This window comes from Acanthopagrus latus, chromosome 21 (assembly GCF_904848185.1).
Source record: "Acanthopagrus latus isolate v.2019 chromosome 21, fAcaLat1.1, whole genome shotgun sequence".
NCBI classification, from domain to species: Eukaryota; Metazoa; Chordata; class Actinopteri; order Spariformes; family Sparidae; genus Acanthopagrus; species Acanthopagrus latus.
In genome coordinates, this window is record NC_051059.1 from 23,485,146 (window position 1) to 23,498,999 (window position 13,854).

Consider the following 13,854-nt stretch of genomic DNA (forward strand, 5'->3'; position numbering starts at 1 on the left):
TTCAGATGGTCAGCTGAAGTGCATGATGGTCTGTAGAAAGGCGCCACTTAACAACAACACTGGAAAAAAAGCACGAGCGCTCGGCTGCCCCGGCAAGGTCGTCTGCTGTCTCTGCTGAGGCTCTGAATAAAATCCAACTTTTCTCTGAAGCTTCTGAGTGAAGTAGCATCAAAATAACCCCCGCAGGGAACGTTCATTCATATTCTAGCATTTCACCTCGACCTCCGCCCGTCATTAGCAAGCCCGTCATTCCTCCATCGCTAATCAGTCCATGTGATCTCCACAGAGACCGACACGACTCTCGCTCTAATGTCTCTCCTTTTGTCTTTTATCATCCCGTCTGTCACTCTTCATTTCGGCCGCCTCGCTTTGATCTGCGATCTTTTTCACATCAAGCCGCTGCCTCCGTCTCATTCTCTTCATATTTTGGTTTATTTTTTTTTGTCTCACGTTCTTTCCATCGTGGCCTCTTATTCTCTTGACTCTCGGAGTCATCCCTCCTGATCGCTCAGACACTCGACAGCATACAAAATCTTTTTTTGCTTTTTCTCTTTTAAACATGCTTTTTTTTTCTTCTCCTATTTGTCTCTTCTTCTCTCACATGCCACCAGTTTCCAAACTCCTTTTTTTCTCTTTCCCTGTCTTGTTGTATTTTTCATGTTTGCTTCTTCTTCCCTCTCTCTTCTCTTCATCTCTGCTGATAAATATTTGAATATGAGTGCACTGACATGACACCACTGTTCCCTGCTGGAGCTGAGGGTGTTTAGATCTCGCAGCAGAGGATGAAGAAGGGAACACGCAGCACTTTCAAACGTACATCTGAGCCTTTTTTTTTTAGTTGTTTTTTGTCACAAAATCTTGTCGTACAGTTCCAGAACAGCCAATCACAGACATTTTTGTTCTTATTATGTCAAAATGAGCGAGGTGGCAGAGCGCAGTTGCAAATACAAGCATCTATCCAACAAGGATTTTAGGATATTTGGGGAGAATATTGGCCGATGTAGCCTCTGCTCAGACGTTTTTCAGAAGCTATTAAGTAACTGCGTGGGCTGTGTAAAATTAGCCACTATAATTAGCATCTGTAATGTGTTTTGAGTAGTTTCTAGTGCAGATGTAAACAGAAACAGCGCTCTCAATTTAAGTGGAAAAACTGGCATTTTAAATGATCAATCCAACCTGAACCCAGCCGCAGTAAACACGCGACACACACTTTTCTTCGTGTGTCTGCACAATGCGTGGGATCTAGCAAGAAAAGCTGTTGATGTCTTGTCTACATTCGCAGGAGCCAACACTTCAGGGGGAAAAACAGGAAAGAGAGACAAGCGTGCACATGTGACAGTACAAAACAAGGGAGACAAATCAGGGAAGCATAAAAAGAAGCAGAGTGCGATCCACCGACGCCTGCAGCGAGCACTCACGTCAGGCTAAAGCAGTAACCCACTGACCCAAATATCACACAGGCAGCAGGCAGCATGAAACACCGAGGGTTAGTTCACGCTGCCACCAGAAAACTGAGTCACTGTGTCCAGCAGGAGGATTTATAATTCACAGCGCTGATGAACACACCTGTAACAGAACACACTGAACCGAGCAGGGCCGAGGTAAACCTACCCGTCAGGAAAATAAGCCGGCATTAAAAGATCAGTTCAGCCGAATCAAAACACTCTCTCACTCGCCATAAGTGGCGTCCAAACATTTAGACAGTTTCGATTTGAGCTGAAAGCACTGAGGCTGACTGGAATTTACAACAAAGCAGTTTCCCAGGACAAAAAAAATGAAAAAAATTCCCCACAGTTAGACAGACGTCCCAGTGGAGAGTATTTTGGATTCTCTTCAGCAGAAATGAGCTGCACCTGGAAGCACACGCTGGCACAAAGTCAAATGTTTTTTCGCCTCCATTGTAAACTGTGGCGGCAGAAGTCTGAGAGACGGATATCTACAAACCTCAGCAGATGAAACCAAAACGATCCGCATGACTTTAATATCTCAAAGGGTGACTGAGAACGTGTCCTCATGTGATTTCCATGAGGAAACTTTTCAACCGCAGATTTCCATGTGGAAGAAAAGATACGATGATCATTACAGACATTACTGGATTGAAAAGATGAAAACGTGTTACTGTCTGTAAGAAGAATATGTGAAGACAGTTCAAGTAATGTCTGTCTGTAACAAGTGTCTGATCAAATAATCCATATATTCTTAACTGTTAGGACGCTGTTTGTCCCGGTCAGATGTTCTAGTTCAGTTGATCTCCTGTTTCATGTTTTAAGTGTTGTGTTTTACTTCCTGTCCTTGTCTGTCTTCCCGTTTTTCATCATGTGTCTCCTACATCCTGCATCTGTTCCCTTGGTGTCCTCTGTGTTCCCACTTTGTTCTCCGTGGCTTCTGATTTGCCTTTCATATTTTTTTCCTTGGCCTGCTTTTTGTTGTTTGCATGTTGGATGTTGGAAGTGCGAGGACGGGAGTTGGCATGGAGACGTCTGAAACATTTCACCGGATCATAAATTGAAAAAAAAAAAAACGTTTTGCGGCTCTTTAATTTCTAACGAGCGACACTCGTCAGAGGCGCCCTGACATATCGTTAAACTGAATGATGCGATTCATTGGAACAAAACTGCATAATGTAATTTCTTCTCTGCGACGACTCAAGTAATCAAGTGTAAGTAAAATAGATTTCTTGTGATTACATAAATGTAATTTAAGGTGCCGTTGGGTCGCTCGCTGCCAGACTGATGCATTAAAGGTGCTGCTGATTGGGTCGGTTTGTCTGGCCGGCCACCAACCCAAACCTCAGACCAAACAATCAATTATCTTAAAAATGGAACATATCAGACAATAGATCCTGATGCCGTTATTGTGTGACATGATGGTGAAAGCATGTTACCGCTACAAGCTCTGAAATATCATCATCATCATCATCATCAGCAGCAGCAGCAGCAGCAGCAGGTTGGGTCTGACCTGCAGTTTCATGTGTTGCAGACTAAACAGTGGGGAAGAGGAGGGGAAGGTCAGCGTGTCAGGCCGGCTTACAGAAAGAAAAAAGAAGTGGGTCACTTCTCGTCCACAGAACGTGACGCCTGAATATGCCTGTGATTGTGACTTAGTATGAATTAATCCCAGTGTTGGTATTCGTGTCTGCGTTTGGAAGTCCGTCGGCTTCGCGTTCGTTTGTCATTTCTCACTCGGCGCAGTTGAAACAAAGCGTCACTTCGGGGGATGTGGGTGTTTTGCAATGCAGTTTTGAAACTTCTCTGAAAAATATGATTTCCTCTCTCGAGTCGGCTCAGGAAGCCGATCAGCTGAGCGTCGGTGTCACGCTGCCTCATTCACTTCATCCCACACGACTGCTTCGCTTTTTCTCGGCCTCATTGTTTACACGCTCCCTCTGACTGCCTCCATCTTCCTCCTGATGAGGCTTCACCACAGTCCTCGCTACTTTCAGACTTTTTTTTTTTTTTACTTACTCTCTCTCGTCTGTGCAAACCCAACTTCCTTGTTTCACGCTGTTTTCTCCTCTCTCTGCTTCTGCTCACAATCTCAGACACAGCGATGATCCGTCCTGTCACCAGTTCAGCCAAACTGTCTGGGTCTAAAACTGGTTTGTGTGCCGGTGAATCATATCGCAGCTGCTGCATGAACAACCTTTAATGTCAAAAGACACTATGTGATCCATCCACTCCCAAACTGGATTTACGAGCCGTCCGGCCTCTAATGGCTCGGGAAAAATTATATTCCGGGTGGTTTGTATATTAGCCGATAAGGAAAATGCAACGTTAAGCTGCCAGATTTTTTTGCAGCGGAGTTTGGCGTGATGTGTGCTTGAGGACAAAGAGAGGAGAGGAAGAAATAAGACGGGGGGGGAAAGATAGGAAGTGGCACACATCAGGGCTGACACTAAGACAGCTCCCATTGTAACGAATCAAAGCACCGCTAATTGGTGCAATTAGAAAGACGGGACGAGGGAGAATAGGGAGCTGTGTGAGAGAGCGAGGGAGACGTGCACACACACACACACACACACACACACACACACACACACACACACACACACACACACACACACACACACACACACACACACACACACACATTAGGGCTGAGGCAGATGAGACTGTGCTTCAAGGTAGCAAAATAAATTAGCTACACGTGTTTATGTGATGTCGCAACAATTAAGTGAAATGTACGCTATGCGGGGATTTGTTGACTTCTCGTTTGGGAGGAGAAATACTTTGAAGAGGGACCTCTGGGAGGATGAATAATTTACACCACATTTGCAGGATAATGCAGTCCAAGCCTCCTCGGCATTTCTTTGCATTAGCGCTTATACTCATCCGACCCCCTGATTGCCTTTGTGCGATATTCCCAAACGAACACTGAGTGCTGGTGGTTATATGTCTCCCCGTTACTGCAGGAATGGGAGCGATGATGTGAGGGCGGAGCGGAGCGACGATCAAGTGCTGGCGGTGCAGCCGGAGTGATGAGAAAAGCAAACAGTTTGTGGCGAGGAGACGCCGCGTCTATAAATCTCTTTTTAATACCCCGCAGTCGTGTTGTTTCCCCTTCACAACAATAATTCACAAACAATCCAATAGCGGCTTCTCGCGGGAAGGCCTGTTAGATTAAGTCATTACCGAACCACCAAGAGGATATTTCATGACCTGATGCGCACAATCATAAACACACTGGACGGATTTATGCGTCGCACTTATTGAGGTTGAAACTCACAACGCACAAATGACGCACCGCTGTCGGAGAAGCAGCCAACAAAAGGCGACTGTATAATGGGACGTCTGTCGTTCAGGTGACCACATACGGCTCAAACACACTCCTACACTCACACTCAGACAGCAATTATGACTTCATTCTCGCTATCCGAGTCATCCGCGGGCCAGACGAAATGATTCAATTCGAAACTGATATTGAGCGAAGCCGCAGCGCAGACGGTGATCATACCCGGTTTGCAACCCTCTGCAACAAAGAGAGCGGCCCCGAGGCTGTTTACTCTGCCTCTGAACCAAATCTGGAGATATTACTTTCATCACAGGCTTTGTTTTTAGATTCAGAGCGACGGCTGGAGCACCATTACCCAGAACAGACCTCTGAGCCACCGCTGTGGTTAAATGTGGTGTGAATTGAATGTGAAACCAGAAGCTTTTTTTTTGTTTCACATTCAGTGGTCCAAGTGGAGTTCCCCCACCTGAGGCCCGTCTGTCAACTGAGCCTTTGTCTCGTCTGCGCGCACACACACACACACACACACACACAAACACACATGATTTAATTTACGTTGCTTATGAGTTTTTCAATGAATAATTTATAACCTTCTTGGAGACTGGCTTTCTAAAAGGAACAGTTTTAAGGCCTGGTCACATCTGATAATTCTCTCATGGGGCTGAAATTTATTTCTCATCCGGTGAATTGGCACTGTTGAGCAACAACAAGCCGACTGAACTGCTTGCTCTGTTTTGAATCGTTTTGATGCATTACATTACATCGCCCTGTGAACAGGCCCAGTTGATGTCACCAGCTAACAATAAACTGATATTTAGTGCCGTTTCAGTTCATTATGCCTTTTCTGTCCGACCAGATCTTTATGCCTTCGCCGCTTCTGTATTTTTACATTTCCTGCCGTCTCGGCTTTCTCCACCTACTCCATCTCCTTCTGCCTATTCCTTAAGATACACCTCTCAGGGTGAGCCTTTCAACCTTCACTCTGCACCCTGCATTAAGCAGTGCACATTTTCAACAGTCAAACCTCATTTCACAGCATGAAGTCTGTGTGCTCGTAGAAGCGAAAGGCTTTGAACAGACTCAATACTCTCCGTATTCTCCGAGGTGGCCCATCACACGGACTCGCCGTGAAATCCAGCAGATGGCTCCATAAATGGGAAATGGCTGAGGTGAGGCGCTTTCAGCTGCTGAAGTATGTACTTTGAACTGTGCCTGAGTGTTGGAGATTACACAGTCAGGAAGGACTTCAACCACAGCTCCAAATTCATGTTCCGTAAACTCAGTGTTTCATCCTGATTGAGATTGGAGCTTTGCAGCTGCAACTCCAACAGCAAAACATCTCAAACAAGAATAAGGCTCGTGACATGGGGGGAAAAAGAAAAAAACAGGCTCATGATGTCGTCGTGACCCCTGAGAATAGAGAACCGCTCAGAGAAATGTGAGCAATGTGTTGGTGAGTGAACAAAGAAAGAAAAATCAGATGCAACACACACACACACACACACACACACACACACACACACACACACACACACACACACACACACACACACACACACACACACACACACACACACACACACACACACACACAGGAGAGACGGGTTCTCTTTCAGCTTTCTGTGGGCTAACAGACCAAAACACACCCTGTTGTGATTTCAAATAGGACCCATGGGGCTGTGCAAACACAGAGGCGGGAGCGAGGCGGCCGGAGTCGGATCATACGCATGTTTTCATAACACACTTTCCCTTCCTGGAAGGTGTGTGACCATGTGTGTAGGTGTCCACGATGTGTGTCTGAGAGCTCTCCTAACAAGCTGCTCAAAGAGTCGCTGTGTTTAGACTGCGATGGGAGGAAAGAGCCTGCCTCCTCTCATAACACACACATGTGGACAGACAGTGGGAGTCAAACAGAATGAAGAGTCTCCTGAAAACAAAACACGGCCGAATACCTAAAACCAAAGCACGCAGAATCACATCCAAGCGGCCTTTTTCTGAACTCTGTCTGAACCTCTCGTACCGCTCAAACACACGGACACAGCTACGCAAGGGTTAGCGAGTCTAAAAACAACTGCGGCCACTCGAACAAGTAATATGCCGCTGATAGCTGCAGGTACCATTTGTAAGATGAGGAAATTATGTGTAAGTGCTTCCTCAGAAACGTCTTCGGTAATATCTGGAGAAATTAGCCTGAGATGAGCTCCAACAGGGACGAGAGAAGATTAACTTCACGTCCACGAGGTCGGTGCCGGTTAGAAGTGAAAAGTATTAAACTGCACTTAGGAGGGCAGCCAGAGGCTAACAGCCATCTTATCATTTCATAAGGGTCAACAGCATATCTGCACACATCCATCAACAATACTTGGAGGAGACTTAATATGCTCAGAATTTAGTTTTGGCCGACCACTACAACAGATTTCCAGCTTTAGTGCTCATACAACACGTCAGTTTTCTTCTTATTCCCAAACACTCTGTTTTACCTCCCGTCTCTTTGACCTGTTAAACCTGAGCCCAGTGCAACTGGGATGATTTCTGAGCACCAATGGTAACATATAAGTGAAATATGTATATATATATATAGTTTGGTACCTGAGAAATTTTAAATGGCTCAGATGGTGCAAAGTTCTGCCTGAGTGCTCTGTACTGACACCTCTCTAATTCGGCTCTGATTCACTTTATTAGCATAAAAGTTGGCAGAGGTGATGTTCAGACGTTTTGCTATGAACCCACTGACAAATATATATTATACTCACACATCTGAACATTTAAAGTGTTCCCTTTATAATGATGCCTTTGATTATTCAAATAGACCTTGTAGTAGAGATAAACTCTGTTAATTATTGAGCTGACACACAGAATTGAGTTTTTAACAGGTTTTAAGGCCCCCCCATCCCCAATACCAGGTCTCCTCTGATTGGTCAGCTCACACATGCCTGAGCCAGCACCGCTAACAACAGCAGAGCAGCTGCTACAAGCCAAAATAGCCACCAGGCATACATTATACAAATGTGTGACATGGTGAAGAAGTGTGATGCCATGAAATCATGGAATTAAAGGCAGGATGACTGACGAGGCGTTTCGGGAGCAGCGTTCTCTGTGGGAGAGAAGAGCTTCTGTCGGTGCAGACTTTGAACTTTATAATTTAAGATATTTATCAAGCTGATGCAGATGCAAGACTTGCAGAGAACCAGTGAAGTTGTTCACAATGACACATCTTCAGCCTGAAATAAATCAACCGCACAGGGAAGGTATCTGTAGAAAACTGACAACACACTATAAGATGATGACGGATGGTGGGAGGTTTAACTTCTCGTCCAGAGAAACTGCTGCTGAATATTGAAGAACTTGTGTTTTACCACTGTTGCCAAATGAACTTTCACCCGTTTGCTGTCAGAGAAAGTGAGGCAAATGTCTACAACCTCTGAGTTTACAGAGTTTCATAACAAACTGACAGTCTTGCGACAGCTTACCTAGGATGAGTGGTGACATGTCGCAATTCGATTAGGCTACCCCCGCTAGTTTCCTCTACTGACAGTCATCTAACTGTGGCTCAGACCTGTTGAACGATCTTGAACACTTGTGTCGTTGAGTGTAGTGTGTGAAACTTACGATCTAAGCCGTTGATGTACTTCATGGATATCTCACAATGTCCCCACACGGCGCTGACCACAGGATACAGCTTCTTGCCTTTCAGTCCTCTAAACGCGACTCCTAGATACTGTCCGTCCACCATGAAGCTCAGCGTCCCTTCGTCCATGTCCAGAATCACTAGCAGAGAGTCCGGTAGAGTGAACGACTCCTCCGGCTCCAGGAAACAAGGGTAAGTGGGCAGGGAGCTGTGGGCCCTGTTCTTACTGTCATGGTAAAGCCTGTTCCGTCCCAGATCCCAGCCCCAGGATTCACAGTCCGACCCCACCAACGCCGTGTACCCGACAGAATGTAACGGAGCCTCTGAGGTCGCCACCCCAACGACGGCGTGGGTGCCACGCTGCCGGGAGGGCCAGTGTATCTTCCACACATGGAGACCCCGCGTGTACCCGACCCGCCCCCGGATGCAGTCCGTGCTCTGAGCGACCGGGTGGCGGTGAAATGTCAGTTTATCTTCCTCTTTGATGAAGATGTTGAGCGAGCGGTCGTCGGGGTTCCACGCGTGATGGAGCTGCGTCTCGTGTCCAGCACACGGCATGTCCAGCAGGAGATCCAGCCGGGGAGGTTTGGAGAAATCAGGATCCCTCAGGACCGGGTGCTGCCGGCGGTGAGCCAAGGGCCGGTAGGACGGGGAGCCCCCGCTTTCCCCGCGGCCGTCCACCGACTTAATGCCGCCAGAGATCTTCTGTCCCATGGCTGCGATGGAAAGGTCGACAGGAGGAGGAGGGAGGGTGGCTGTTGAGCAGGTGGGTGCTGCGCTGCGTACAGCTTGACGTTACCTCATCAATGCGGTGGAGCTGAGGTGAGAGTTCCTTACGGGAGAGTGGTGGAGGGAGATGAAGGAGGTGATGGATGAAAGATGTGCGCGGTCTCGTTTCATGCCACAAATGTCTTCAGAAAGACGGAGCGGCTCCTGTTGAGAGAAGAACAAGAAGAAAAAAAAGAATATTAAAGAAACGGGGTTTTAACCTCTAACACCAATCGTTTTTTGTTTTTTTTTTCCCCCGAGCTAGAAAAAGAACAGACGATACAAAGAGATGATGATTGACGGAGAAGAAAGAAAGAGAGAGATGACAAGTGTTGGCAAAACTCCTTGTTCCACAGATTTCGTGCGGCTTTGTGCTGGTGGGAACAAACAATGAGCAGGATGAACGAGAATACGCACACTGGCGCGAACACACACTCGCACATTTCCTCTGACTCAGCCTGCATCCTTCCAACAAAAGTCATACGACAATGCCAACAACTTGCATGCAACCCTGCAAAAACACTCCCCAGTTGTGCAACGCTGCCCAGATTTTCGAAGCCGCCGCGCTATCATTTTCGGTAATGTAAATTTAATGAGCGCAGGCTGAGTCTGCAAAAAATAAAAACCAGCGGCACAACAGGAGGAACAACAGGTAATAATTCATCGCCAAATCCCACGAGTGAAACAAAGTTGATAAAGTCAGCTCGACTCATGCTTACCCTCACGCTTTATAAACTGTGCTACTGGATAGACGCGGTGATGTCAGTACCCTGGTGAGAAATAACCACGGGTGATATTGTGGTTTCATTTTTAGAATGTGAAATCCATTTCTCTGTCATTTTCTGTGAAATGAATTTCCAGTAGATTCCAGTGTGGGTGGGAGAGTTTTGTTTTTTTTTTTTTTTAAGTTTGGTTCAGTTTTTTATGAAGTTTCAGTTGAGTTTTTTTTTACTTTTGGTTAATTTCAGGAAGAGGTGACATTAAGTTAAAAACTACAGATCAGGAACTCAAAGTTTCATCTCTTCTCTCTCTCACATAAATATAGACTACAGATTTGACCTAAGTGACCATGGTAGAGTTATTTCTACAAGTAAGTTTTATTCAGTTTGTTCAATTACTCTTAAGTGTTTTGTTGTTTTTCTTAAAAGTGCACTGTTTAGTTTTGGGGAATACATTTTAATCAGAAGAGAAAAATCTTCCTTGACTCCCTGAACAAGCTCAATAAACAAACTCTCTTTGTTTTCATGACTGAATAAACAAACTGAGTTTAAAGAGCAACACAATCTCACACCATTTAAATGTTTATATGCGGCGGACCCTGCCACCTTTCCATCCTCAGACAGCTTGTTAATACTCTAAATATCACATTTCTGAGTTTGAATTTCTTTTTCAAAACTACATATGTTGCCCCTTTAACAATCGTTACTCCTGAATGCCACACTTCAGCGTATGAAGCTTCTAAAGGTGGTATCTCACACCCAAAGATGATATGTCTCTCGCTCTCACACACACACACACACCTCTGTGTGGTTAAAACTGACGTAACCGTCTCTTCCAGGAACAGCAGCTGGTGCTTCCTGTTAGCAGGGAAGAAGAGTCAGTCACACCTCGGGCAGACAGGGAAGTGGATGACACAACTCTGTATGTGTCTCATCTATCAGTCTTTACCTCATGCACCACAAGCCGACCCATTTATGTGCACTGAGCTTAACTGACGCCTCTTCTGGTAAGAGCGCCTCACACCTCTGTTTATTTATGTGTCAAGACTTCAAGTATATATATAAAAAAAATACAAAATACGTAGACGGTTAACGCTTGCCGTGCTGCTCTCTGTACAATATTCTGATGTGAAATCCTGGTTGCTGCGTTTAGTCGATCGTCTAAATCTACAGGTGACTCAACGCGAAGCAGCGAACAGTGGGAATATTGAGCCGAAAATACATTTAATTTCACCAAAGGCCGCCATTTGTGTTCCTCCAAACTGTAGCGTTAATATAAACGACATACAGTGTTTTTATTTTTAAACCACAGACTGATGACACAGGCGCAAATATTCCCACCAAAACCAGTCAGCCACCGCACCACAGAGTGAGGTCATGGTGTAATTCTGTGTGAAACTCATATGCCCTCCGCACACACACACACACACACACACACACACACACACACACACACACACACACACACGCGCGTCCGTCTCATTTTGGCCACTTGCATTTTCCCGTTCTCCGTCTTTCTCTCTCCGTCTCTCTGGCTGTGAATGAGGTCATGGCAGCTGGCAGCCAATGTGTGCCACCACTCAGTTCACTCCTCAGCATGAGAGGGTTCAGTGCCGGGACACACACACACACCCACACACACACACACACACACACACACACACACTCAGATGCACAGACAGCTGCCCCAGTGTGTGTCGTGGCGGCTGGCAGGTGGGTTCAGGGTGGACACTGCATGGAAGATTCCAGCGTCGTCGCTGCCAAACTCCAGCCAGAGAAAACACTATTTAACACTGTACAAACTCTCAGTGTGTGTGTCTCAGCTGGCCCAGTCTGGCACAGCATGTGGATGACAATCTGGCATTATGGGCTGTCATCAAGGAGGCTCTTGATCTCTGACCCCGTGTCGTCACGGTCGCCGTTGCGTAGTAACCTCTCAAGAGGCTGGCGGTGGGCTGGCGCAGCGTCTGCTGCTGCGAATAGCGGCAACATGTTTCAGCCATCTGTTGTTTACTTTCCCTCCGTCTCTCTCTTCATTTGCAGCCAACTCACTTAGGACCGACCGCAGTCGTCCAACCCCCCCGCCCCTCTTTTGTACTTCCAGCGGGGTCAGACAGGTAAGGATGGGGCAGAGGGTCACATTAGATGAAGACACACATGCAGGTGATGCAACGATTTATAGCTGCAACTACATATAAGACCTTTATATAAAACAACGCTCAATTCATCAATTATTTAGTTGTCGCCTTTTCCATTAATCACCAACTGCTTTGATAATCAATTAGTCATTTCGAATTATTCTCAAGAAAAAAATCTAATATTTTCTGATTCAAGCTTCATAAATGTGAATATTTTCTCGATTCTTCTGTCCATTAAAACAGTACACTGAATATTTTGGGGCTTTTGAGAGACACCAATCGTCAAAAACAATCAACTGATGATAATCATTAGTTGCAGCCCAAAGTTAGACTTGAAAATGTCAACAGCGGCCGCTTCATTTGTCCAACCAACAGTCTAAAATCACTGCTCAGGTAACCTGGACATGTAACGACCCTGTACTGAAGGCATTTCCTTCTTCGTTAAACTTTTGAAAAAGGTCATTTGAAGTCCTTCACATCCTCGGCCCCTTGCTAAAAATCTTCTCGGCTGCCTCTGTTCCATCTACTTCGCCTAATAACACAAAACCGAATGTTTAAAACACTGCTAACAAAACAGCACGTTACCTTCAAGTTTCACTGGGACCAAAAATCTTGACTAACTGTTTCAGCTCACATGTGATTTTGAGGTTGTTATCGCTTTGTAAATATCAAAGTTGCTCGACAGCGGATGGATATTAGGATGAAAATAAGCAGGATGAGGAGAGAGACTGGGACCGAGAAGAGAAAATGAGTAAACTTGGCAGACTGTGAAAGAAATAAACTGGCTTGAGAGGATGCGGCACAGAGGTCAGCGGATCTGAGACGAAACGGAGCCGACAAGTTACAATAAAACGGAAAGTTTTCTAAGAGCCTTTGTCAAAAAAAGTGTAGAGGGATGAGACGAGAGGACGGACAGACAGACAGACAGACAGACAGCAGCGAGCACCTGGTGTGTGGGCCGACTTCATCTGGCTTCTCCTGCTGCACAACTAACAAGCTCCACTCAATAAAAGGCATGTGAGGGCGGTGTGTGTGTGTGTGTGTGTGTGTGTGTGTGTGTGTGTGTGTGTGTGTGTCTATGTGTATGTATGTGTGTGTGTGTGTGTGTGTGTGTGTGTGTGTGTGTCTATGTGTATGTATGTGTGTGTGTGTGCGCCTCAGACCGTGTTTTCATGTAAAACTCTCCAACCAGATCTTACTGGGCAGACAGACAAACACACACAGAAAGAAACACACACACACACACACACACACACACACACACACACACCTCTGTGGGCTTTTCCACAGAAATCTCGTCAGGATCCAGAGCTCCGTGTTTAATATCATCGCATGACTAACAGACACCAAGCGTTCCAAGTAATGTCGAATAAAGACGGTTTTAAATTCAGTTTGGCGTTTATTTGCCTCGTGAAGAGGCAGACAGGGAACAGGGGGAGGAGACCTCTTCATTTATAGGAAATTAAAACTTTAGTTAAAGGGGAATTATGTCGTTTTTGGAAAAGAAACTGAAAATCAGAATTTTAATATTTACAATATTAATGAGGCAATAAGACAATCTCAGAAATATTTATCTTTTCCATAACTAAATAAACAGGAAAATAAGATAAACAGAACACTGTTAGAAGCTAAAAAAGTTGGCAGGGTCCGCCACAAGTAAACAAAACAGTATGAAGCGTAAGAGAGTTTCACATGAGACAATGAAATGGTTTATGAACAACGTATTAAACATTTTCTTTATTATAAAAATGCTGATGCAGCTGATGTTTAAAATACTTTCCAAACGGCTAATAAATGAATTTCAGTTCATCATTGTACTTGGATTGTGTGTCCCAAGCTGGAACTGACGACAGTTGTTGCGTTCTCTGTA

At 45.4% G+C, this 13,854-nt stretch overlaps 1 protein-coding gene across 2 annotated transcripts in view; it reads right to left on the reverse strand.

Moving 5' to 3' along the window:
• LOC119011000 (SPRY domain-containing SOCS box protein 4-like) overlaps positions 1-13,854 on the reverse strand; it is an 81,739-nt gene that overhangs the window by 30,187 nt on the left and 37,698 nt on the right. For both annotated transcript variants that reach the window (XM_037083716.1, XM_037083717.1), the window contains exon 3: positions 8,341-9,292. In XM_037083716.1, the coding sequence (XP_036939611.1) occupies positions 8,341-9,073 (733 nt within the window). In that variant the 5' untranslated portion in view covers positions 9,074-9,292. The remainder of the gene's footprint in view (positions 1-8,340; positions 9,293-13,854) is intronic.